General features: G+C 35.9%; 2 protein-coding genes across 2 annotated transcripts; both read left to right on the top strand.

The window, feature by feature from the left end:
* The first annotated feature begins 1,088 nt into the window (after positions 1-1,088).
* Positions 1,089-12,463, top strand: rgmb (repulsive guidance molecule BMP co-receptor b). Its single transcript, XM_058774947.1, has 3 exons — positions 1,089-1,555; positions 6,473-6,999; positions 9,882-12,463. Exons 1-3 carry the CDS (start codon positions 1,450-1,452, stop codon positions 10,554-10,556), a joined length of 1,308 nt encoding a protein of 435 aa, XP_058630930.1. The 5' UTR covers positions 1,089-1,449; the 3' UTR covers positions 10,557-12,463.
* A 4,864-nt stretch (positions 12,464-17,327) lies between these two features.
* On the top strand, positions 17,328-27,849 carry erap2 (endoplasmic reticulum aminopeptidase 2). The gene is made up of 19 exons (XM_058774946.1): positions 17,328-17,561; positions 18,903-19,465; positions 19,581-19,719; positions 20,016-20,150; positions 20,285-20,405; positions 20,508-20,662; positions 20,831-20,944; positions 21,765-21,896; positions 21,990-22,121; positions 22,218-22,286; positions 22,457-22,632; positions 22,776-22,855; positions 23,367-23,550; positions 23,711-23,867; positions 24,056-24,240; positions 24,368-24,529; positions 25,766-25,906; positions 26,015-26,096; positions 26,185-27,849. Exons 2-19 carry the CDS (start codon positions 18,972-18,974, stop codon positions 26,329-26,331), a joined length of 2,805 nt encoding a protein of 934 aa, XP_058630929.1. The 5' UTR covers positions 17,328-17,561; positions 18,903-18,971; the 3' UTR covers positions 26,332-27,849.
* The last annotated feature ends 14 nt before the right edge of the window (positions 27,850-27,863 follow it).

A 27,863-nucleotide genomic window follows, 5' to 3' on the forward strand; every position in this document is an offset into this window, starting at 1 on the left:
TAATGTCTTGTAAAGTCTTGTGGTCTTAGTATGTTATTGCTATAAAGCAGCTGATGATATCATCCTATAATTGGCTCACGCTTCTTTGTCTGATTCTCATTATGAATTTTCCTGTAAACTGCAGCTTAATTACACCCTTATGACTGTTTATGTCATCAATAACCTGCATGTAAGTCCATAAAGTAGTCTTATTATATTTTCCATGATACATTATTTAAGCTGTATCTCTGTAGCAATAACTGTAATAGTCAATATTTTTTATTGTGCCCTTTTCGTTTAATTTTTGCTAGCTTTCGAACTTTGACTTTAAGATGTAATTTATTTATTTATTTTTCTGTGATTGATTGTTTCAGTTTAGTTTTAGGTTTACAGTTTTAGGTTTGTATTTACATCTGCATCTTTAAGCATGTGCACATTCACAGTCTTGAATTGAATGGTTTATTGAAAAGAATTGTGCATTCTGCAGATTTAATGAAGAGAAGTTGAAAAGGTTTCTAAATTTATTAAACAATGTATCAAAAACTAGAATTTAAAAATAAATCATTTTCATTTTATTTTAGATATATTTGGAGTCATGAAAGTAAATTTTTCCATTTAGGTTTTGTTTACATTTTTGTTAACTGCTACAGGTTTCCATATAGCTCAAATTTCCACTGATCTACTGATATATATATATATATATATGTGTGTGTGTGTGTGTGTGTGTGTGTATTTATATATATATATATATATATATACACATACATACATATATACACACACACACACACACACACACATAGAGCATGTAGGCTACGTATATGTTCTGTATGTAGGTATGTATCTCCCTAATGCATTATCAGTGTATGAGATGTTCTTATGATAGTATTTTGTCCTGTTAGCCAGCTGAGTTTGTTTTATTCTCAAAAATATGAAGGAAACAAAAAACACCTCAGGACCACTGCATCTATTTAATTTTTTTTTTTTTTCTCCCAGTTGAAAGTGAGAGCTTTGCTGTCAATCTGCGGCTGGGTTGTATGGTTTAGGGGGCGGGGTTTGTGTGTCTGTGTGGGCGGGGTTTCCGCTAAACTCTGGGTTAGGTTGATTCACTATCGATCATTGGGGAAAGACGGGGCTAGATTTCCTTGTGGCGGAGAAATCTGATGTGTATAGGCAACATGAATCGGGCGATTGCGGGGCGCAGATTAATTTTAGCACGTTAACAGAATTCTTTCGGACTGATCATCTTCAGCGAATACAAATTAAATAGCACTCTTCTTCCGTGCTCCAGGAAAAAGTGTTTTGGATCGGACTTGCCAAAATCACTACTTTGTTTCTCTTATGGACGGTTTGTGTTACCTAAAAGTAGTTGCATTTTAGGAGAGTAACGCATCCGTACGTTACGTGAAGTCCGGAGAAGCGAGGCCCGATCTCTTGACCCGTGGAGTACTCTTGAGTCTCTCTGGATGGATGGGTATGGGGAGAGCAGGATCTTACTACCCCGGGGCTGAGCGCCTCATCTCTCCGCTACTGCATCTGCTAGTGCTGTGCACCCTCTCCTCTCTCACTCACATAGGTAAACACTGTCTCAACACTTTATGCATGATTCATTGAACGTAAACAAGTTAAATATATATTAAAACACCTTTAAAAAGAAGATTTTGTATTGAGGGGATGTTTAATTCTCGCTTGTATAAATATAGAATTGGATTTACGTGCTAGCCTATATTATGACAGTGCTGGTTAATAGGCAATTCAGATATATCCTCAAAAAAAGTGGATTCTAGTTCTTTATGTGACAGTTTTACAGTCAGAGGCAGTGTCCTTCATCCGCGTCTTCTTCTTGCACAGTTTTAGCTTTATTTCCAATAAATGTAGTGCATTGATCTACGCGTCCCTCTTGCGCTGGTTGCTTTTCAAAGGAAATTAAATATTTCTGAGTGATCATAATATTAATTAATTTCGATTCGTATTCACGGGTGATTGTTTTATTCGGTTTTATTTGTTTGCTTTTGTTTTTGTGATGGCAGACAGCATGCTGTCAGTTGCAATAATGTGGTGATATGTTCACATTCATTTAGATTTTGATCAGTTTTATTGTTTATTTAGGGTTTTGCGGTATCGATAAGTGTTTTAAACAGAATTAAAGTACTCCTCAATTATAGTAAGCACAAATATTTGTTTGTTTATGTATTTCTTTACTAATTCCAGTTGTTTTGGTGCCATTGACCAGTTTGGACAGTCATAAATGATTTTGTTGAAATTGGGTTGGCTTCTGAGCAGGAGACTGTGAATACTACACATTTGGTGCCCTGTTTTCACTTGGCACCTTGTCAAGTGCTCCACTTTGGGTGTCCTGGCCGTAGACTGTGTTAATGCCATTGTGAATTAAGAGGATATGGAATGCTGCTGGGTGTCCATTGAGCAGTCACACCTTTATAATTAATTTAACATGGACCCAGGGCAGTCAGGCATTACACACTTTGCTATTCTTCAATGTGGGAAATTTTTTTTTGATATGGCTCAACCTAAATATATATTTTTAGTTTTTTAGTTTTAAACATAATTTCTGGAGAAATAAGCAAAATGTTCCATAAAATGATTAGTATGAGCATGACATTTACTTAGTGTGACTATTCCAAGTGTCACTGTCCCTTTCATGCTCTTAATTGTATAAGGCTTGATAGGCTTCAGTCTTCTACAGCTGTACATGTTTGCTTTCCTTTCAGCTGCAATATACTAAAGTTATAATATCTGTGATATATTCTGAATGTTTCATTTGGTAAGGAAATAACGTGGAAATAAGGAATGTAGGATTTAAGAAATCATGCATACAAAACAGAATCTAATTTTTGAACTGTATGTTTACTGTTCTTTGATTTCATCTTTGACTATTAAATCTGGCTGTATCGTCTCTCAATTGGTTTAGTCCCAAATATACATTGTATTTGATTGGATTATAATCTTGGCAGAAGCGAGAGACAGTTGCAGCTGTTCAAATTCTTTTTTCTTCTTTTTTTTTTTTTCGTTTTCTTTCTCTCTCTGTCTTTTCCCATGTCTGGAATAGTGCTTTATTGTTTAATGATTGTATGATTTTACAGACTACCTGTAAAAAGTTGCCTTTTAAAACTTTTTAATAGGTTTACTGAGATAAATCTTACTAATACTTACTCAAATTTTGATTGATTTCTTTTTTATTTGTCTTATTCTGAAGCAAGGTTATGAAAAGCTTGAAGTTACAAATAAGAACAAAAATGAAATCCTGACAAACCAGCATATTAAACCAGATTCCAAAGTTCAGTGCAACACAGTATGTGCTCAGCATTTAAGGCTGGAGATGTCATTTAGACATTGAGTCTTGTAAACCCCCTGCTTTCTCCAGATCTTCACGTTGACTCCTGGAGAAGGCGTGGGCCTGTTGACCTCTCTGCCCTGGCCAAATTCCACATCTTGAAATTTCACTCCGCACACACTCTTTGGGCCCCTCTACAGCTGAGAATGGCTGCTCAAACGGCCGGCCACCCTGAGAAAATATTTCCAACGAACTTAATAGCAACAAGGGTGTTCACTGTGCTCAAAACGAGACGGATCACCCCAGCAGCAGGATCGCAGAAATGAACTGAACCTGTGAAACAAACATTGTGTTTGTGATTTACTGTGCCTTTGTGTTCTTTAGAGGAATAATATGCACTCTAAACGTTGTAATAATGTTTTAATATTTGATTTATCTAAGGTTTAGTTTTTAATATTATAGATTTATTAAGCATAAAAATATTTAGTTTGTATTTTGGGATTTGCCTTACGTTAAACCCCTTTAAAAGTGATTCAAATGATTCCTCCTTTAGATTTCTGGCATTTCAGTGTTTAGTTTAAACATTTGTCAGGACACTGAGACATTCTAACACAAAGTGTGATCCCCCCCCCCCCCTTCATCTGCCAGTACTAGCTTAGGATCTGCTGCCCCCAACTGGGGGTCCCCTAAGAAGTTCCTCGCAAGTGTTTTGCACAGAAGATGTAGTCAGAAGGATATAAGGAAAATCAATCTATTCTGCTCTTTTGAGGGTATGACTTGGAATTCAATTGCACTAGGTTTTAAGGGGATTGTCAGGTGACGAGCTAATTGCGTTTCAACAAGCGACCTGCAAAAACAACTCTTGTCCAGGATTGCTGTGAATTGGATTATGGACGGGTGGCAGATTTGTCGCTTTACTTCATGCACTAAAAGCGCACACATGTGTAGAGTTCCCACCCAGATTCCACCCTGTTTCTCACAAAATATCATAGATTTAAAAACAGACAGCCTTCCCAACACCTCACGCCACGCTGCTGAGAGAAACAAATGGAGACCCATGCATTCGATGGAAGCCGAGGTCACATATGGGCTCCATGAAAAGCCTCTCTGTTTCTCCGTGATATGTAGGACATACCTACCTAATGCGGTTACGTTCGCAGCATGGCCTTTGTGGTTTCATACCCTTGCCCATTTACCAGGGTCACGATTCTTTATTTTTGAGCAAACGGCTGTTTGTTGGTCCTTGGATATTACTTGGTGTGCATCTGCTTTGAGCATCCGCTCGGACTATAAATGGGAATGTGCCGGAGATGGCTTTGTCTTGCATGCCTTGCCAAGTATTTGAGTTTTTTTGTTCTGGTACAGATGTCACTGGAGCCTTGCCTGATAAAACACAGCGGGAGGTGGATGGGAGTGGGGACTGCCTTTTTCCTCTCCCTTCCAGCCAATGTCTTTCTAGCACAACATCAACATGGCTTCAGCCAGGCTACCGTATTGTCTTACAGCGTGTTACTGAAACCCAATCTAGCCCGTGCTTTGTCATGCCTCCTTCTCCTCCAGCGCCGACTGCAGCGCAACGTGGATCGGCCGATCCGCTACAGCACTCCGCGTCATCTGATAATCAAATCAGATGCATTTGAATCCACTGCGGTCGGAGTTATTGGCGTGGCAGGCAGAAATGGGTGGCCCTGACTGTGTAAGATAGAGTCATCACAAGCGTGTTAATGGAGAGGCTGCAGCTGATATCAGATTAGGACGGCCTCTCTCTGAGCTAATGCAATTGGGCTGCACTCAAAAGTGAGGCATTAAGACTCTAAGTGATGCAGTGTGGAGGCTGTTGTCCTTCTCTGGGAGATGTTGTTCTGCTTGTGCCGTGTCATTGGTGGCTGACTGGGGGCGGCGCATGACGTGACGACAAGATCTTGAGTGTATTTTCGACAACAAGTGTGTATAAAACCATAAAAGTGTTATTGGATGGACTCCAAGTGAAGTAGTATTCGAAGAAAACACTTTTAATTGCCACTATATGACCACACCCTAATGACGCTTTGAGGTAAATAGTTGCATGTAGTTTGCATGCCGTGACTCTTTTGTGCTTACAAGCACATGTGCTGGCTTTTTGTGGGCAGAAAAGCCTCCTGTGCTCTTTTTCTCATTTGAAGTGCCGTTTTATTTGATTTTATTGCGGCCATAAGCATTCTCCTTTGTAGATAACAGGAGGTTTCACACCCTTGTTGAGCCGACTGTTAATGTTTCAAGACCATAATGTAAAACACACATGGAGTCACGCCGTGAGGAAACGCACAGTCCACTAACACACCTTATTATGGTTAAGTAGTTTAAACTGGTTTATGACATGAGTAACAACAATGGATGTTAGAGTATTTGTGCTCCTTTGTTCATAGTTTATGTGTTCAACTGGTTAAGTCAGTAGTCTTTCAAATGTCTAGTTTAAATCAAATTTCTTTTGGTTTCATATGGTTTTGAAACACTTTTGTACCACTTTCAAGAATTCTTTTTCATTTTAAATGTTATGTGGTATACCAGTCAAGTAAAAAGTCATGACATATTTTTCTTGCAATGTGAATACATATGAGTGTACACAAAATGTTTCTTAAATCTAATTTTAAGGTAAAGTGTATTTTTATAAATATTATGAATTCATAGAAAATATCAGATACTTTAGGATGTTATATTTTTCAATCTGCGCTAACTGTCATTTAAAAAAGCCAAATTGTCTGATATTTTAAGAGGCTTATTGATCTTGGGACAGTCATGGATCCTTTCTATGATACAATTACCCTTTTTATGTATTTTTTGATGCAATTTGCTTGTACCACACAACTTTAGTTACACCACCTGACTTTGATAAGCAGTTATTCCAAATAATAAATAAATAATATTATCAAAACTGCTTCAATGTCCTTCATTGTTTTTTAAAGAAATAATAATAAAATAGCATGTCAAACTATTTAATAAGTTGTATTTTCTTATTAAATTTTGAACTTTTTCAAAAAATTATTATGGTATCAGGACAGTTGTATCATGATGACTTTTTAAAAATATTCAAATGAAATTAAAAACGTGTTCATCATTGAAGAGGTGTATTCAATTTGATTATTATATGTATGATTAGAATGATTTATAATATTTTTTTCAAGTTGGTTTTCTGAAATGAAGATTCTTTGTGTCGTTTCTCAGGTGAGAGCCAGGTCCAGACTCCACAGTGCCGTATCCAGAAGTGCACCACTGACTTCGTCTCTCTCACTTCCCATCTTAACCCTTCACTGGATGGCTTTGATACTGAGTTCTGCAAGGCGCTGCGAGCCTATTCCGCCTGCACCCAGCGCACATCCAAGAGCTGCAGGGGAAACCTGGTCTTCCACTCTGCCATGCTGGGCATCAGTGACCTCATGAGCCAGAGGAACTGCTCCAAAGACGGACCCACGTCGTCTACCCATCCCGTCATCACCATTGAGCCATGCAACTATCACAGCCGCCATCACCAAGCATCGCGGCCCGGAGCAGGGACTGGGACTCCAGAGCACCCACGACCAACCTACCTGTTCTGTGGCCTGTTTGGGGACCCTCATCTTAGGACTTTCAAAGACCATTTTCAGACCTGTAAGGTTGAAGGGGCATGGCCCCTCATTGATAACAATTACCTGTCAGTGCAGGTCACAAATGTTCCAGTGGTATACGGATCCAGTGCCACAGCAACCAATAAGGTGAGTTGTTTTCTTATTTATTATAGAATTATTTTGTCTTTTTTAATGTGGATAATTATTTGTTAATTTCTTTGGAAAAAGTTGATTAGTTTGTCAAAAGTGTCTCAGACATGCAGCATATTTATGTTGCTAAAAATTAAAATTAAAATTAAAAGTTTGTAGGACGTCACTTTATAATTTAGCTCATTATAGTGTTGCTGATGTTAACTAAAACTAAAATCAAAATTAAAAGTAACATTGTGCCCCACTTACTTTCACGGTATGAACAAAAATGTATTTAAAAATTTTTTTTTAAATCTTCATAAAGCTTTGGAACCACGTGTTTTATGTTAAAATGTGTAGTTTTCCTTTAAACTGTTGAGCACTTTGACACACTGTTGTTATTGTTAACTAAAACTATTAAAATAGTTTTGTTTATTAGCTGAAATAAAAACTCAAACTTAATAAACGAAACTGGAAATTAAAAATGTTGCCTTGACGACTTACTGAAATAAAATAAGTTGAAGTTGAAGTTAAAGTTCTAAAGTTAATAAAACTAAGCTGAAATAAAATAATAATATTAAAAAAATTATACATATTAAAATAATATATGAATTATACTAAAATAACACTGGTTCAAAAACCCCCAGTTTCACAGACAAGGCTTAAGCCTAGTCTCAGACTAAAGAAACTTGCACTGACTGATCTTAAAATATATCAGTGCCTTTGTTTTGTCTCAAGATGAACACCAGTAATGTTTTTTTCTAAGGCACATTCATAAAAATTACTTAAATGTTCTAATTGAACTAGTCTAAGCCCTGTCTGTGAAACCGGGGCATAATGTTTTCTTTACATGATTTATTAATCTAGGTTAATTTGATCATTTCTTGTTCATTGCTAATTTGCATGAATTCAAAATGTTATTTTATAGAAATTGAAATGTTAAAAATATAGTAATATTTGTAGAAATTAACATTAACCAAGGCAAATAGATCCTGGAAATGTATTATTCATTATTTAGCCGAATTTGATCCTAAACATATTAAATTTCTTTGTTTTTTATTTCTGATAAAAATGAAAAAAATGTTTGCACGTTGTGCAATGTTGCATTGTTTTTATCTTTGTTTGAAGTGTATGATGTCTCTATATATAAGACTATATGGATAAGATTATCAGAAAGAGCTGCAGAAAGCAGATAAGACTTATAACTTTCAGCTCTGACCAAGTATTCACAGGTGCGAGTTAAACAAAGCAAACAGCTCTAGTCTTATGACTAACACTTGTGACCAACGTGTCTGTGAAATTCTAATATCATTAATGACTGAATGAAGCCTGCACTGTGGCGTGACCCATAATAAGGTCGCTTTGAAAGAAGCCTCTGTCTTCATTTTTCCAAGTGTGGGGCTTATAGTCGAACACTCAAAACAAACCCGCTTACACACACCCATTTCAAATATGCTGATGCAGAATATTGACTGCTGGCGATCATGTTTACAGATTTTTATAACCTGAAGAAGCTGGAAGCTTGTGAATATTACAGCCTGAGCAGACTGCATTCGTCAGATGCTTGCTTTTCGTTCTCAAGTTTAAACAGTTGAGCTCATCAGTGGACAGATGTGACTTCAAATGCTAAGTTTGGCCACCGATGCTAATTACCTCTCGTTTGACCCCTTGACCTTGAAGGTGGGGAGCCATTATTAAACATTTGCAAGTAATTATTAGCACACACTGCTTAACTGAGGCCTTTACAGCTGCCTCACCTTATGGCCAACTGGTCATCATTTTTCATCCTTGTCCTGTGTACAAAGCTGCTATTCATTCACCGCTAATGTAACGCCACACTTCTTGTTAGCCAGTGCTTTTGCTTCCCACAAGTCTTAGAGTTTCACAGTGTAAGGACTGAATACTTGCTGTATTTTATGGTTTCACACTTACAGGGTGAAAGGGTTTGCGGATCTGTAAATACATGTAATATTCTAAACAACTGCCATATACAGATTTTCTTGTTTTACCAAGATAATGTAATTCTAATTTTCAGTCTCGGGCATAAAACCACTTTTGTCCTTTACAGGTGAATTGTGTTATTACGTATTTTCAGCATTAATAAACATTCTCCTATCCCAGTCTAATATGCAGAGAGTAAAAAGGCCATTTGTAGGTTGATTGCTCCAAAAACTAACACTGTGGTGCTGTCAAAACATTCCTCTGTTTGTTGACCGGACCAACAGAGCAACATTGACTCAACCAATAGTATGTGTTTGTGGCGAGACTATCTATTTGTCCAGCTAATGGCAGATATGGAGAATGTTCAGGAAACCAGTTTGAAAACAGTCATTATTTTGGCAATTCCCATTTGTTATTACAGAAGTACAGATATACTGATACAATAAAATAAAACCAATAAAAAAGAACTAATAACTTTTACATTTAATCAGTATACAGTATTAATGATAATAATAATGCATGTTTTTATTGTTGTAATCTTTTGATCATTTATTTTTGTGTTAAAAAAAGGAAAACAATAAGAAAAAAAGTGTATCCGTATTGATATTGGTCATAAAAAGCAAATCAGCTATTCTCAGCTATTGGTGCAGAATATTTGAACTTCACCGTCAAAGCTGCGATAAATAGAAGTAACACCAGATCTTTTCTTCTGAACTTTGATATATTAGAGTGAACCAGATTATTGAAAAAGTCAAGCAGACTAAATGGTATAGTCCAGCAGTCTGTTGTTTCACCAGAAGATCTAGTTGTGACAATTTGATTTTAAAAGTACAAGGTAAAAAAGAAAAATGGAAACATCCCATGAACGAATCATCACAATAAGATCAATAACATGCATTTAAAAAATAGATATGGTGAATATTGGAGTTTTTAACTATGTTCTCTGTGCTTCTTTTAAGATCACAATAATCTTCAAACCATACCAAGAATGCACGGACCAGAAGGTCTACCAGGCCGTAACAGACGACCTTCCAGCAGCTTTTGTGGATGGCACCATCAGTGGGGGCGATAGCGAGACCCGCAGCATCTGGATCCTGGAGAAGTCACCGGGTCGGCACGTAGAGATCCACGCCGCGTACATCGGTGTCACCATCATCGTACGCCAGCAGGGCCGTTACCTGACGCTAGCCGTGCGAATGCCGGAAGAGCTCGCCATGGCCTTTGACGAAACGCAGGACCTGCAGCTTTGCATGAACGGTTGTCCCACGTCAGAACGCATCGACCAAGAGGGACACCTTCAGCTGCCCATGCTGGGCCTCCAGCAAGCCAGCTTTCAGCAGCAGGCGAGAGTCGAAGCCCAGAGAGGGGTCTTCACCCTCGAAAGCGCCTCCAGGAAGTGCAGGGAGCAACTGGAGGTTAAGGACATCTATTTCCACTCCTGTGTGTTTGACCTGCTCACCACAGGAGATGCGAACTTCACCACTGCCGCCTACAGTGCCCTGAAGGACATGGAGACTCTGCACCCCAAGAGGGAGCACTGGCATATTTTTCCTAACTCAGCCACTGGGCTGAGGCCGTTTTCATTGCTCCTCAATGCACTGCTAACCGGCTTCCTCATCACTGTGCTTTTATAATGTGTACAGTGTTTTGATAACTGTTTCGAAGAAGAAAACCAGACTGTAAAAAGTCAGTACTCTGATGTACTTTGTATATACTGTCTGTGCGGAGAATGAATGTTAGAATACAAACCTTCATTAGACTGTACGTTTTGTGTAAATCATGTTTTCAAGAGAGCTGAATATTGTAGATTTTTGTGAGTGAATTTTTTGAGATTTCATGTTTTGTTTTTTTTTGTCCTCAGGAGAGGAAATCTTAACGGAAGCACTTTATTTTTATTTTCTTTTTTTGGTTTTTGCAACTAGAAAACAGTGTTCCACGGAACCAGTGCTCAATAATGTAACACTCAGCGCTTTTTCTTTCTGTAGGTCTCTATACAAATGGTACTTACCTCACTATCTTGCTCTGTAGAACCGTGTTAAACATATTTCACAATGTGGCTGGCGTAGTGATTGTGTGCTAGAGGTTTAAAGAAGGATCATGTTGACTAGACTTTCACTTTATCTGTATTTTAAGTTCTGGTACTCAGCTGTTGAGTCACGTTGATTAGCAAAAACAAAGTGAAGAATTCAGGCGAAAGCAGCAAACGTAGGTTGAAGTGCACTTAAGTCAGAAATTCAAATGGGAATTTCGGCCCATTTTATAATTGACAATCAGAATTTTTGTTTGGTACAAAGTCTACCTAATGTAAGAACACAAAACATCAATCCTGAAGAGTGCATTTTAGAGACACCAAAATATTCATGCTAAAAGTTTCATCTAATTTTATAGTCAGTGAGCGAACTGGAAAATGGATGTTGCGTAAGTGCTAAAGTGGGCCATGTCTCATTCCTAATCGGACTTGTAGCATCTTCTAGAATGGCTTCTCGCAAGATAGCATTTATTAGCTTTGTCCCTTTGCCAAACAAATATTGACTATCTGTTAACTCTTAAGTTCCCTCAAGTCCTTGTTTTATCCTTGACCAAAGATATGACGCAGAAGCAACACACATATTAGATCTTTTGTCAGATGTACTGTGGGCTTCCCTATACGTTTTATTTTGCCAAAAACGATGGTGTGGTATTGTCATGTTTCGCAAGCCAGTGCCATAAATCGACTCAAATCAGAAATATGCTCAATGGAATTGTTCTTTGGCCCAGCAAGCATTTTAACAGTTATTTCGTCAGCCAGAAGTGCAACTTGAGCCGTGGTTCTTTTGCTGACTGCACATCAGCAGTGATTTCATTCAGAGAGCTTTCAAAGCAAATGAAGGATATTCAGAAACACTTATGTCTCTATTTGCTTTGAGTGTGGCATTTGGCCTGATGGACACACAATTCATTTGATGAAATCGAATTGTATACCTTCTGGGCCTTACTGTCCAACTGCTACGGAAGCCATGCCGACACTCCTGATACGCACGTTTCAATACCAAGACTTGCTACTGTAGAGACATCTTTGTTTAACTACTGCCAGTGCTGAAGAGCTGCTACAATACTGTGACAAGTGTAATCGATTGTATTTGGAACACTGGGAGTTTCGCAGGCAGTGATTGGCCGGATCCGAAACAGGATCATTTGATTGGCCTATTGACCTAAATCAGTGTACAGTGGGATTTTTTTTTTCCCCCTCTTAAAAACCAGAACAAGGCATCAGAGTGCAATTAACTAACTGCAATGGAAAGCCTTCATCCTGTGTTTTTGCATTTCGCATTTGATCTTGTGATCTCTTACTTTTGTTGTGAGCATTGTTTTTGTGAAGAGTGACTGCTCAATGTTTATACTTAAATTATTTATGAAATATAGTGTCTTGTTAGAGAAGTTAAGCTCCATACTCTTGCTGTTGAAAAACGTTTGAGATGTGATTGTACTGCCACCTAGTGGGTCACCATTGTTACATCAGTGTTTTAGTATTGTACGGATGCTGTTAAAAAAAAAGAAAAAAAAAAGGAAAAATGTGTTATTTAAAACAATAAATGAAAAATACATAAATGCACTGGCTTTATTATTTATTTATTTTTTACACATTTCATTTGTGGTGTAATGATTAATTGCCATATACATTCATTGGCATGTACATTTACGTAATTCCCGGGGCGCCGCAGCATAAATGGCTGACCACTGCTCCGGGTGTGTGTTCACGGTGTGTGTGTGTGTTCACTGCTGTGTGTGTGCACTTTGGATGGGTTAAATGCAGAGCACAAATTCCGAGTATGGGTCACCATACTTGGCCACATGTCAAGTCACTTTCACTTACAATAATTAATTTAGCATAAACTTACATCCAAAGCAAGAACACAAGCCAATGTAACAGTACAAGTAACACTAACAGACCAAAAGTATCATTGTACGAGTTGTAAACAACAATCAAGTTCTCCTTCTCCAAAGTCAAGTGCTCCTTAATAAAAATGTTCTGTAATATACACTACTGTTCAAAAATTTTTGTTGTTGTTGTTTTTTTAAATACATAAATTAATGCTTTTATTCAGCAAGGACATATTAAATTGATGAAAAGTGACAGTAAAGATATTTCTGTCAAATAAATGCTGTTCTTTTTAACTTTTTATTCATCAAAGAATTGTGAAAAATGTAGTGCTGTTTCCACAATAATATTAAAACAACACAGCTGTTTTTGAAATTTATAATAGTAAGACATGTTTCTTGAAACAGCAAATTAGCAAATTTGCATGATTTCTGAAGGATCATGTGACGCTGAAGACTGGAGTGGGGAATGGCTGCTGAAAATACAGCTTTGTCATGGAATTAAATCTGAAAATATATATTCAAATAGAAAACAGGTATTTTAAATGTTAATAATAATTCAGAATATTTCTTTTTCCTGTATTTTATTAAATAAATGCCGCCTTGGTGAGCATAAGAGACTTTCAAAAACAATAAAAAATAACCTAACAAACAGCATACTTTTGAACAGTAGTGCAATTATAACAAAATGTGAACATTCATGCTCCAAAAGTAAATGCAAAACAATCTTGATGAAGCACTGACGTCACATTCACAACTCCCCCAAAATAAAACGAAACAATGTCTCAATCTTTGATAGAGTATTACGCACAATGATCTCATTCACATGCAACACAGAGTTTCATCCCTGTCAGACAGATCAAGAGTTCAACAGTGTCGCAACAGCAGATGCTGACTTGACAATGCCATTCAAAGCTTTTATTTTCGACAATGGCCTACAAAAGCAGCTTGTAGTGCAGTGCATTTGTTGTATTGTGTACATGATGTGGTTTTGAGCAGCTATCTCGCTCATCTGCCCACATATCGAAGCACCTGCGTCTTGTGGCGTGATGTTGGTCTGCAGCTCATCGAGACGCTCATCAACATTCCAGATTCTCATTTGCATCAACTGGAATTCCTCCCTTCTGCTATAAAACTCCAGCAGCACATCCAATTAACTCTGATATCCGTGACAGTTGTTTTTGAAACTCTGCAATTTTGCAGACGAGAAATATGACAGGTTTCAGTTTAATTGCAAAAAATGAGTATAAATTATTTCACTGCTGGCATTGCATATGCAGTAATATGAGCACTTACCACTTTATGACAGCCTGCACTGTCATTAAAACGTTGAAAATAGTGATTTTGATGAGGAGAATTCTAAGAGCTTCAACAAATAATAGATTGTTGTTTGCTCGGACATCTGCAACAGTACAGAAGAATGAGTACGAAACAAACAGAACTGAATTTTTAGGATTAACAAATGTACTGTACCTTCCAAAAAACTGCTTTGATGGTCCAAACACATATCAAACGTTTCTTCATCGTCAGCCATTTCTGAAGTACAGTAACACTTTAGTTAATGCATTACCTGACATTAACTAACAACGAGCAATATATTTGTTACGGCATTTATTCATCTTTGTTAATGCTAATTAATGAAAATACAGCTGTTCATTGATACAGTAGTTAATGTTAGCTCAGGTCCATGCCTTAAGAAAATTAACCCTGGTTTTACAAATAAAACCAAAAAAACCATGGTAACCACAAATTAGTCAAGGTTTTGCAACACTAACCATAGTTTAACCATGGTATTTGTAGTAAAGCTGTGGTTAAACAAATGGTAATCAACCCACCAAAAAACTATGGTTACTACAGTTCTACTATAACTAAACCATGGGGATAAAATAATATTAGCAAATACAATGTTCAAATGAATATGAACTAAGATTAACAAATGCTTTAGAAGTGTTTTTCACTGTTAGTTCATGTGAACTAACAAATGTTAGCATATATGTGAATAATATTTACAATAATTACAGAGTTTACCGGTCGTCTCCATTGGGAATCCAGCATAATGTCTGTGCACGAGTTGATCAGAGCCTCTGTGACTCACAAAGCAGGTGTAGGACATCCATTTACTCGAGGGCACAGATATAACAGACATTGAGCTCTGAATGCCACTGTGTCCTTGGAGTAAGTTCGAGACTGCTGGATTAGATCCTCTGGTGCCACTAGAAATCCAGGCGACCTCCAGCTCTCCTTGATGAATGTCATGAACCACACACACCAGGATGGTCAAGCCGTTGAGATCAGTGTTCAAATGAAATGGTGGAGATAAGATGGCAAAAGGGACAGCATCTGATCCCACTTTAGAGACGAGAACAAGACTCCGAAAAGTTAGTATTAGTATGCATAGGTGGTTGTAAAAGTTTGAGTTATAAAGGTTTGGGATCAGTATCATGGTTTCCACAAAAATATTGTGTTGTTTTCAACACTGATAACAATAAGAAATGTTTCTTGAGCTGCAAATCAGCATATTAGAATGATTTCTGAAGCATCATGTGACACTGAAGAATGTTAAATTGTAATGTTTTACTATATTTAAAAAATTGACCAACCCTAAACTTTTGAACTGTACACTAAAAAAACTTAAATTAATTAATAACTAAAAATGGCATGTAAACATTGAAATAAACATAATTTTGAAGTAGAAAGACTGAAATAGCCTAGTATTTTCTTGTATAATATACTCAGCAATCTTTGTTATATTTACAACATCAAAAATGTAAAGTGTAGTATGTATTTTAAAAAAAAAAAGACAAAAACAGTCCAGTTATTGCATTATTTTAAATTATGATGTTTTAATGAAGTGCCTTTACTTGAGCTTTATAATTGTTGCGAATGTTAGTAATTGTGCTAGTTTCCCTATAAAGTCTGCAACTTACTTGTAAAAAGCATGGTGGTGAGGAGGGTAGGAAGCATGTTGACGTTGTCTAGCTTTGTGAGTTGAGCCAGTCAGTGAAAAGGATTATCAAGTTTCAGTCATGTGATTTCACACCCGCCATGGAATCTTTCCATCGTTTGTGTTGTTCTCAGGGGAGCTGTGCCAAAATACGGTTTGGCTGGGCTGAAATGAGAACACAAAGACCTGTGCTGCTAAACACGCCGATACACTTATTTTGGCATCAGGTTTCATTCATAGGGTAAAATAACTCACTATTCAACTTTAAAAAGAGCGTATACAATTTGATCATTCACCTCACAGTCTCCACCTGAGTTCCACCAGTCTATGGTTCCATCATGAATCGAATTTCAGAATATTTGTTGGACATAGTATGTATTTTAAAATAATGAAAACAAATTATTTTTGGTGTGATATGTTGTAAATACTTGTGAGAATGTGGAGTGTTTTTCCAAAGATTCGCACCTGTTTTATGTTGGTTTCTTCTGTGGTGAGAAACAGATAATATCAACACCAACGGCTGTACCTGCTGCTTTGTACATCTGGTTGAAATAAAACTGCACTTTCAAAGAATGTTTTGATCAGGTGTATATGACAAAGCTTCTTGATCTTTACTAAAAGTACATGAAACAAAAGTAACAGCAATCACTGGACATTGGCCATTTTTTGCAAGTCAAGTTCAAGTCTTAATTAACGACGAAAAGGTTGGAAAGCTAGCACAATTACTAACATATTTGGCAATCACACAGCCCAAAAGCCATTTCACTATATCATATCATTTAAAATACTCTATTTCTGCAATAACTGGGAGGTTTTTGTCCTTTGTTTAAAAAATAAAATATATATATATATATATATATATAGTACTGTATATAATACAGTTTATATAAAACAAAGATTACTGGAGTATGTTTTACAAGAACATTTTTCTTTAAAATCTTTCTACTTTAAAATGCCATGTTTAATTCAATGTTCTAATTGCTGTTTCTTTATAATTAGTTGTGAAATTTACTAGCAGTTTACAATTGTTTCTACATCGTACAGTTCAAAAGTTTGGGGTTGGTAAGAATGTTTATGTCTCATGAGGCTGAATATATTCAATTAAAAATAAAACAGCTAGTCTACTATTATGAAAAATGATTACCATTTAAAATAACAGTTGCCATTACTCTTTTATTTGATCAATAATTATGAAATATTACACAGTCCTTTAAATTTTAGTTTGTTTGTTTTAAGATTATTCACCAGTCAATATGTATTTTGCTTATACTACTTTCTAGCTTGATTTCATATATAGCAGGGCTTGCTAAGATTTTTTCCCACACACATTTAAAACTTTATTATTTACTGAACATCATGAAAGACCAAAAAGAACAGAAATGTCATCGGCTCAAATCTGAGTAAAATACCATTGGCGATAGACTAAATATTTTGCCAAGTTCTGAAACTGACAACAACAACATTTATTATTATTTTTTTAAATATAGTAAACAACAATAAAATTTAAAAATATATTTGTTGGCCAATGGTTGTTTTTGTCTATATTCTATCATATTACAGTCAAAATAACAAAGAACTTCATTGTTTTTGTTCTGCCACAGTACATGGCACACGGCATGTTTACTACTCGGACATGACCTGGCTGTTTGTACGTGTTGATGGCTGTAGGTCATTTCTCTGTCCGGCGGCTGGAGCCTCACTGTGTTGTCATTTGAATACAGAGACACGGCCAGACAGCACATGCTCGGCAGCTACTGCTGCAAACCAGGAAACTGTGGGCAGGACGAATGAAAGAGAAAATGAAAGCAGCCGACACAATGATCCAGCTCAAATTCAGGTAAAGACACAACACTGAACGGTTAAAATGAGTGTGTTCCTCAATAATGTTGTTAGTGGATGCTCGTCCTACTTTACAGAGACCACATCATCGCGACACAAACACATGCCAGAATAGAGCCAGAGAGCTTGTACTGTATCACAGCAGATGTCAATGTATTAACGTGAACGGGCTCACATTACAGAGTGAGGTCAACTGAGAACGCTCAGCACGGCTCTGTGCTGCCATGTGTGTTATTTTAAGAACACTCGATTGTTGTCTTTTATTTTAATTAGCATTTTGATCATTCTAACATGTGCTAGATTCTACAGTGCTTCGCGAATGATGAATGAGTGAGTGTGAAATGCAAAGTAAAGATGAAATGTAGGTCATTTTTTCAGTTAGAGTGGCAAAGGAGAGGCAAAATTTGAAATAATAATGTATTTAATACACTATATTTAGTCAAATGAAAGCTTATGGGTTTTTAGATTTTAAATTTTAGTCAAACATCTGTGCTTATGCCTATTAGCAATGGTGTAAACTACCTACTGTAAGTACAAAAATTGGCACAAATAACAAACAATTGATAGATTCAAGATCACAGGAAATATTTGGAAATATTAATATCTATGTTTATTAACATTTAGATTAAAATACGTCTGTAAGTTAGCAGCATAACACCACAGATTGTAATAAAGTGTGATACATTAAACTGTGAGAAATGTATAAAAATGAATGAGAAAGATTGAACTCATCATGCATTCACCCCACTATGCAAGCTTGTTTCCACCACAGGATGAAGAAAAAAAGGTTATTATTATTTTCTTAAATTTTCTATTTCATGGCGGAATCAAAAACAGAATTGTGAGATGTAAACTCATAATTCAGAGGGAAAAAAAGTGAGTTTATATTCATATAAAGATTTATATCCATTTTTGTAACAGCAGAAATAAAGTTGGGGGACAGAACTTTTTCTTAAATTTTAATAAAAAATTAACTTTTAAAAATGAATTAACTTAAGGACACTCTGTATTCACAATATTTTTTTATTTTGCTTATTTTATTCATTAATGTATGGTAGGAATATGCTAGTTTTGTTACAAATTAAATCCCTCAAACTCTATTACAAAAAATGTAATAGTGCACAAATTATTTTCACACTATAGAAAACAAGTATGCAGACAATTTATTGGTATTTCAAGTTTATTTCAACTTTTGCAAATTAGAGGGACACAGCTTAACCACCACAAAAGAAGAAGGACCAATATATACAGTGATTTAGTATTAAGTGCAGTAAAAGCAAAGAAATCTTTCAATTATTTACACATCAAGTGAGCACCAACTTTGCTTTTCTCTCCACAGGACACAGTGACAATTTCTAAAATGCAAAAGTGATCACCATCAAAATCAGCAATACCAAAAACCTTCATTATGCATCTCTTGCTTATAATCCTGCTCTTTCTGGAGTCACAGTTTTGTGTCCAGTCTTCTGACAGTAATAGTTCTGCAGATGATAACCTGGCAACAAACGGCCTTCCTTTTCCATGGAGTAAATTGCGCCTGCCAAACTACATAGTGCCTGTACATTATCATCTACTTATTCATCCCAATCTCACCACCCTGAAGTTCAGCGGTTCTGTGAAGATTGAAATCGATGTCAAAAACAACACAAACTGGGTGGTGCTGCACAGCAAGAACCTCAAGATCTTCACAGCCACTGTTCTGGACGAGCACGAGGCCCATCTGTCAGACAAAGTGCTCTCGGTGCTGGAATATCCGGCACACGAACAGATTGCCATCTTCTCCCCAAAGATTCTGACCTCTGGGGAAAGATACTTCCTGTATTTGGAATTTGGTGCACCATTAAGTGACGGCTTCTATGGATTTTATAAGAGTACATATAGAACAAAAGCAGGGGAGACAAGGTAGAGTAAAAATAGCTGAAATGTAACATTATATAAATCATACCAGCAAAAAACGTACCATAGAATAGATTGCAAATCATTTCTAAATAATCAATCTAAATTTTCTCCCCTAAAGGGTCCTGGCGTCCACCCACTTTGAGCCCACATCTGCCCGAATGGCATTGCCATGTTTCGATGAGCCCATTTTCAAAGCTAATTACACTGTCAGAATAAGGAGGGGCCCGTCACACATAGCTTTGTCCAACATGCCATTAGTAAGCTCAATTTATATCTACTTTATCAATGTAGAGACAATGTGAGTCAAATTTACTTTGATTGGAACAAGTGGATGGGATAACATTTTGAAATTCTGAAAATATATTTTCTATTTTTTTAAATCTATTTTTTCAATGTATAGGCCCATTTGTAGAATCAAATTTACTTCAAAATTATTATTATTATTAAAATAATATTTATAATGAATAAAAATTCAACAATTTTGAAAAAGTATTTATCAAATGCATAAAACGTGGTTTATCATTTTAAAATTTTGAAAATATTTATTTTATAGGAACAAACTGTGGAAATCGGCAATGGTCTGTTTGAGGACCAGTTTGAAGTGAGTGTGAAGATGAGTTCGTATCTGCTGGCCTTCATTGTTTGTGATTTCAGATCTGTCAGTGGGATGACTGCAACTGGAATTAATGTAAGTAACTAGAGCAAACAACATGAAGCAGAATCATGTGAACACAACAGCTTTTTCTGCTTGTATGAAGTTTTCATTACAAGCTCTCTGGTGAGAAATGCATTTTGAATGAGTTGTTTTTTCTTCTCCCAAAGATTTCTATTTATGCAGTTCCAGAGAAATGGCATCAGACACACTATGCTCTTGAGGCTGCTTTGAGGCTTTTGGAGTTTTATGAACAATATTTCAACATACTTTATCCGCTACCAAAAATGGGTGAGTACATTCTCTTACCTTTCCTTTCAGTGTTTCAGTGCATAAGTTATATGATGTGCCTTTGGATATTTACACTGTTGTTTATTTTATGATGTGTGCCAGACCTGATAGCGATTCCAGATTTCCAGTCAGGAGCTATGGAGAACTGGGGTTTGACTACTTATAGGGAAACGTCTCTTCTGTACGACCCTGAAATCTCATCAGCCTCCGATAAGCTCTGGGTTACCTTGGTGATAGGACACGAGCTGGCCCATCAGGTTATCTATAAAATACATTCTCAGTCTCAACTGGTATTAGCTAAACCAAAGAATTACAGGAGTATAGTACTATTAAATGTAAGTAAGTAATTGTAAGTTAGTAGAGATCTTTACTGTTTGTTTTTCTTTCTTTCTTTCTTTCTTTCTTTCTTTCTTTCTTTTCCCCAGTGGTTTGGTAACCTGGTGACCATGGAGTGGTGGAATGACATATGGCTGAATGAAGGCTTTGCCCGATATATGGAATTTGTCTCACTTGAGGCAGTATATCCGGAACTTAAAGTTGTATGTTCAAGCTTCGGATATTTCTGTTTGTATAATGAAAGTTGTAATGTACAGCCAGGCGGTCATTAACGTAAACCCTGAAGGGTGATCAAGACCCACATGTATCACTATGAAGGGGTTTATTTTGGGACAAGGACTGCCTGAGTGTACATTTGTGCTTATATATAACTTAATGTACTAAAATAACTAAAACTATAAAATAATATTTAAATAAAAACAATTTTTTTTATAAAATCTAATACAAATTAAAAATCCAGAAAATACAAAAATTTAACTAGGGTGATCAAGACCCACATGTATCACCGTGAAGGGGTTTATTTTGGGACAACGACTGCCTGATTGTATATGCTTATACAACATTTCCCATTTTCATTTTGTTTAATTTGATGTACTAAACTAACTAAAACTAAAATGAAAAAAACTAATAAAAATGATCAATCACCAAAAACACACTAAAACGTAACTAAAATTAAAATATAAAAATAAAAATTTGTAGAAACTGTAGTATTTCAGTGATACTAAAATAACACTGATTACACAGCTCACAAAAAAAAAAAATACATACAGTGTAGATATGAAATAATGATGTTAAGTTTTTTGTATAATTTTAATGATTATTTTTATCAAGATGGCATCATATATCGAAACAAGAGGGAGCGAGTCTGCTTTTTGATACAAGACATTTCAAAGTAGTGCCGGTTTGGCTGGAGGCGAGCTGGAAAAAAATACTGAACAAATGTATAAATAAATAAATCCTCACACCAATACTTCTATAAACAAACTGGTTTTAGAGTCTCGCATGCTTTCTTTTGCATGTTAGGAGGACCACTTCCTGGACACCTGTTTCGGAGCTATTGGACGGGATTCTCTAAATTCTTCCAGGCCAATTTCCAGTTTAGCTGAGAACCCTACTCAGATAAAGGAAATGTTTGATACCGTGTCATATGATAAGGTAGGAAAACACTTCAGCAATGTTAAAACATTCTCACCATTTTGAATTATTTTATCTAATTGAATTTATCTGCTTTATTGCTGAATATTTCAGGGAGCATGTATTCTCCATATGCTGAGGAATTTCTTGACAAACGAAGGCTTTCAGAGTGGCATAATTCGATACCTTCGGAGGTTCAGGTACAGCAATGCCAGAAATGAAGACCTGTGGGACAGCCTTATTAAAGTATGTCACTTCTTCATCCCCTGCCTTTTTTCTGTCATACATTTATAATCCAGCATCAAAACATAAACTCACATTCTCTTTATACTCTCTGTACAGACGTGTTCTGAGGAGGATTTTACAGCAGGAGAATACTGTTACAGCAGTACCCAAGCCACTAAAAATGCGGTAAAGATGTCACATCATGAATAAAATATGACATTTTTGCTATTTATAATTCACAGCACTCCATAAACACAGAATACAGATCACGAACGACATTTTTCAACGTGTTCTTGCGCCTTAAAGGTGATACTTAACATTCTGAATATCTCCTTGTGTAACTCTTTGCATTGTAGTATCGTTTTGCTGGGGAGCATATAGACCTGAAGAAAATGATGTATACGTGGACTCTACAAAAGGGCATACCAATGGTCACGGTGAGGCGGCAAGGAAGGAAACTTTATGTTGGGCAAGAGCGCTTCTTAAAGATAGTCCTGCCCAATGATCCCTCATGGAATTCACTTCAAGAAGGGTAAAACATTACAAAATCGCATGGGTTCATTGTTTAATTCAGTAGTTCTTTCACTCTTTAATATTTATACCACAATTTTAAGGGCAGTAAAAATATGATTGATAGGACTCCTCATAACAGAAATGTAAAATTATTTTCCATAGCTACCTGTGGCACATCCCTTTGGCATACAAAACAAGCCACTCTGAGCATGAGATGAAGCACGTATTGACCACAAAATCAGGTAAAATCAATCACACATTTATATACGGTAGAGGCAACCGAGGATAGTTGTCACAAGAAAGTTGGTTTTAAAGTCTTAACAAAAGTTTTTTTCCATAAATGTCCCAAAAGAATGGTTATATATTTGTGTATGTTGCTTTTTATATTTGTCTTTTTTGTTTCCTAATTGTTTTTCTGCTAATAGGTTATTTATGGCAGGTCCCATTGTGGCAACTTACCCACAGTCTTATTGTATTATTATTTATATACTCTTACACCTATTGTTTTATTAATATGTTGTCATATTTTGTAATATTTTGAATTAGATTTTGTTTGTAATTTTATTATATGCTTTTGTAATTTTTTCAGTTTTAGTTTTCCAGTTTTACAACCCTGCTTACCCCATATAGTGTAAAAATATCTTTCTGCCTGTAACATTAAATGGTATAAGATGTCTGAAAACTAGCACTAGTCTCCCCAACACATGTACTGTATATACATTTTACTGTACATATACCAATCTCTCAACCCAGATGTGTTGACGCTGGATGAGGAAGTTGACTGGGTGAAGCTCAACACTGACATGAATGGATATTATATTGTCCATTATGATGAGGAGGGCTGGAACGCCCTGACGGAGCTGCTGAGAGTAAACCACACTGCTCTGAGCTTTAAGGACCGAGCCAGCCTCATTCATAACGCCTTCCAGCTGGTCACGTGAGTTAATGTGCAGTGCATTGCTCTCATCAACTCATAAAGCATATCTCAGCTCACAGGGAAAACAGGAAATTCTATATTAGCTAGCAAAATAAGCATAACTGTATTATCCTATGAGCTCATTTGTAATGTTACTTCGTTTTTGTTTTGTATTATCCAGTGCAGGACGACTGTCACTATACAGAGCTTTAGATTTGATCGGTTACTTGAAGTCTGAGACCCACAATGTTCCTCTCCTGCAAGGCCTTGGCTATCTGCAATCATTCTACAAGCTGATAGAGAAGCGAAACATAGCTGATGTTACTCATAATCTGAAGGTATGACACAAACATTTCCTGGAGTGTAATCGAATTTACTGTCCTCATTCCTCCACATATCCGTCAAAGAGTCTTTCATTTCAGTAAGGCTGCTTGCAGACCCTCCTGTTGAGATCCTCCGAGACTTCTTGTCTGAGTTTTTTTCATCTTGTTTGTGTGTTTACTTTACGTCTGGTTTTGTCCTGCAGACCTACATCTTGCAGTATTTCAGAAATGTAATTGACAAACAGACGTGGGGCGATGATGGGACAGTCTCAGATCGGAGACTGCGTGAAGAGGTTCTTTCCCTTGCGTGTGATTTCAATTATCCACCTTGTTTGGAAAAGGCTAAGCAGCTCTATGATAGTTGGGTGGAATCTAATGGTACAATCAGGTGACTTGGCAACACAGTATTTGTTTCCAAAATGACACCCTCCAATATATAATCACATTTTTATCATTTTAAATGATTTTGGAAGTAGATTTCTTAACAGCTGACTAGTGCTTTACAAAATATACAGCTTACCCACTGATGTGTCTGAGACGGTTTACATGGTTGGAGCCCAGGATGACAGCGGTTGGGCTTACCTTCTGGAAAAGTATGTTGTGTCCATGTGTGAGACAGAGAAGAGCAAATTTCTCTCAGCTTTAGCAAGCAGCAAGGACTCTAAAAAACTATCAAGGTACATTTTTATCAACAGACTGAAAGTCATATGTATGTATAATTATACTACCATTTGGGGTCAGTAAGATTCAATTCAATTCAAGTTTATTTGTATAGCGCTTTTTATGATGCAAATCGTTGCAAAGCAGCTTTACAGGAAATTATGTTTCTACAATATATTTATATATTGTAGAAACTTAATATATTTAACTTATATATTATTGTTTATTGAGCAACATTGAAATAAATTGATCAAAAGTGACATTAAAGACATTTACAATGTTAGGTTACCATTTTAAATAAATGCTGTTCTTTTGAACTTTATTCAAAAAAATCATGAAAAATGTATCAGTTTTCACAAAAATTTTAAGCGGCACTACTAAGTACTAATGATAATAACAATAAAAAGAAATGTTTGAGCAGAAAATCATAATATTAGAATGATTTCTGAACGATCATGAGTAATGAATGACTGCTGAAAATTCAGCTTTGTCATTACAGGAATAAACTGTAATAATGTTTCAAATTTTAATAATATTACAGTATTACTGTTTTTACTGTATTTTTGATCAAATAAATGCAGAGACTTATTTTAGACTTATATTAGACTAAAGGGATAGTTCATCCAAAAATTAATTACTCACTTTCATGTCATTCCAAACCCATAAGACCTTCATTCATCTTCGAAAAAAAAAATATATATATATTTTTGGTGAATTCTGAGAGCTTTCTGATCCTCCATAGACAGCAAAACAACTGAAACGCTCAAGGCCTAGAAAAGTAGTAAAGGTATAAAATAGTCCATGTGAAATCAGTGGTTCAACTGTAATTTTATGAAGCTATGAGAATATTACTATTTTAAAGATGTCCTTACTATTTTCTGAGCCTTGAACATGGTAGTTGCGTTGCTGTCTATGGAGGGTCAGAAAGCTCTCAGATTTCGTCAAATATATCTTAATTTGTTTTCCAATGATGAACAGAGGTCTTATGGGTTTGGAATGACATGAGGGTGAGTAATTAATGACAGAATTTTCATTTTTGGGTGAACTATACCTTTAAGAACATTACAAAATCCTATTGATATTATATATGAAATACACTGATAGAAAATGAAATGCAGAATTGCTCAATATGATATATGCAATGCTTTATTTTGGACTTTATTTACTAGGGCTTAAAACATATGAATGCAAATGAAAATTTTAATGAGGTCTAACATTATGCAATGCCTTGTATGTCTCCATCTTTCCTGTAGATTGTTACAGCTTGGAATGGGTGGAACTGTAATAAAAACACAGAATTTACCCAGTCTCATATACATGGTGGCCAGAAATCCAGTGGGCCATTTTCTAGCATGGGATTTTGTGAAAATACATTGGAATGAACTGGTAGAAAAGTAGGTGCCATCCTCTGCTTTTTATTTAGGTTAGAAAGGCGCAGTATAACACTAGCTGTGATGTGCTCATTACTGTGAATATAAGATACTTGTGTCTCATTATCAAAGGTTTCCACTGGGATCTTTTGGAATCAGAAATATAATTGTAGGCACTGTAACTCAGTTCTCATCCACTGAGGAGTTGAGAGAGGTGGGTTGTTTATTTGTTGTTTAGAGGGAATGGTTATCTGTTTTGATGGTTCATTTACAGCATTGCTTTTTGTTCTTTTTGTGTTGAGGTTGAGGATTTCTTCAAGTCCATCACAGAGCAGGTATCTCAGCTACGTGTCATACAGGTGGCCACAGAAAACGTGGAGAAGAACATTATGTGGCTTGCAAGGAATCTAGAGACCATGAGGACTTGGTTGCAGCAAAGACTCAACTAAAATGTAAAAAGAAGACCAACATTTCACATTATACTAGTTTTACTAGTATATTGGTTTTTGGTTTATTGATCAGGATCAGCTCAGAAACTCCACTTTTCAAGTTTTCTACTGTTTCACATTTTTTAGATAGATTAACGGCGTATATGATGCATGATGTGTTTGCTTTTTTTGTTTACTTAGATAAAGAAGTTTAGAAACAGCTATGCCATTTCAAACCTCTAATGGTTTTGTCTTGGTGTTTTTCTTTGCCTCTGATTGGTCTCTTGACAGCTGTGCCACATTTTCTACCTTATGTTAATAGGACACTGCCTATTAATTAGTGGCATAAAATCATACTTGAAGACACTGAACATTAATGAACTGAATAGGGTTTGGAATAAAAAAATATATATATATATATATATATATTTTTTTTTTATAAGGGTCTAGCACAAAAACAAAAATGTGTTCTTATGAAACATAACAAAGACAGAAAATGTATTAAAATAAGGTATGAAAATAAATTTTAACTTTTGTTAAAAGAACAGTGCTTTTAGTTTTCATATACTGATAACACTTTTTGGACATTTCACCTTCACTGGTCTTGTTATCATCACAAGTACTTCTGTAAACTTTAAAGCATCAGCAAGGAATATTAGTTAAAATATTTGAACTAGAAATTTTGGAATCGATTCAAAAGTGTTTAGCTATCATTCGCCGACACGAAAACTAACATGAGATTCATTAGGTTTGCTTCAGATTTGCTTTGTTTGCTCCGTTATCTCTCATGCTCAAAACACTGTTTAATGTTGGTTAATATCATAAGTTATGTGATGCAGCTATTAATAGACCAAAATTCAGCCATTACAAAACTTGATAAACTAATAACAATAGACAGCAACTAAACTGAGGGGTTAAGATTATGATAAACATGTATGCCTACCATATTTTGGGGACAAATTTGTACCCAGAAGTGAGCTAAATCTCTCAAAACCTCCTTTTGGGAATGTCCTCATTTGTGAAGTACTTAGGCTAGGTTATATTATTTATAAATAGCTGTATATAAAACAGTAAAAGTCTACAGAACGTCCCCATTTAGATAACTATGTAGGCCTAAACGTGCGTTTTACTGTCGCTAGGAGGCAGCATTGCTTTACTTCAGTTCACAATTGGCTACATTCAAGACAGACATAATGTAGCTATAGCTACATATATAAATAAACTAAATCATTAAAATTACAATTATTTAAGAATTTAAAAATGGAATTTTCTCTTTCATTCCCAGGGTACTTAAAATCCAGGCCAGTATGCCTTTAATATCAACTGCATCAAGCCGTGCACAATGATAAAAATGAATAAAAAAATAAAATAAAAGCCAAAATATGTAGCAAGCATGAAATTACAAGTATTTTGATACCTGTATAATCTGGTGAGATTGTGGGTTTATCAATCCGGTATTGTATCTCATATTTGAACTTTTTCCACTGTATATTGCCTGCCTACAATAAACAGTATCTGCTGTTCTAAGAGTACAATGACCTGACTATTTATAA

This window comes from Onychostoma macrolepis, chromosome 05 (genome assembly GCF_012432095.1).
Source record: "Onychostoma macrolepis isolate SWU-2019 chromosome 05, ASM1243209v1, whole genome shotgun sequence".
Taxonomy (NCBI): domain Eukaryota; kingdom Metazoa; phylum Chordata; class Actinopteri; order Cypriniformes; family Cyprinidae; genus Onychostoma; species Onychostoma macrolepis.

Coding starts and splice junctions, on each gene's coding strand:
- erap2 (XM_058774946.1), top strand. CDS start 18,972: ATGCATCTCTTGCTTATAATCCTGCTCTTTCTGGAGTCACAGTTTTGT. Junction 20,151..20,284: donor TGACTGCAACTGGAATTAAT/GTAAGTAACTAG, acceptor CTTCTCCCAAAG/ATTTCTATTTATGCAGTTCC. Junction 22,633..22,775: donor TGGAATTCACTTCAAGAAGG/GTAAAACATTAC, acceptor TATTTTCCATAG/CTACCTGTGGCACATCCCTT.
- rgmb (XM_058774947.1), top strand. CDS start 1,450: ATGGGTATGGGGAGAGCAGGATCTTACTACCCCGGGGCTGAGCGCCTC. Junction 1,556..6,472: donor CTCCTCTCTCACTCACATAG/GTAAACACTGTC, acceptor GTCGTTTCTCAG/GTGAGAGCCAGGTCCAGACT. Junction 7,000..9,881: donor GTGCCACAGCAACCAATAAG/GTGAGTTGTTTT, acceptor GCTTCTTTTAAG/ATCACAATAATCTTCAAACC.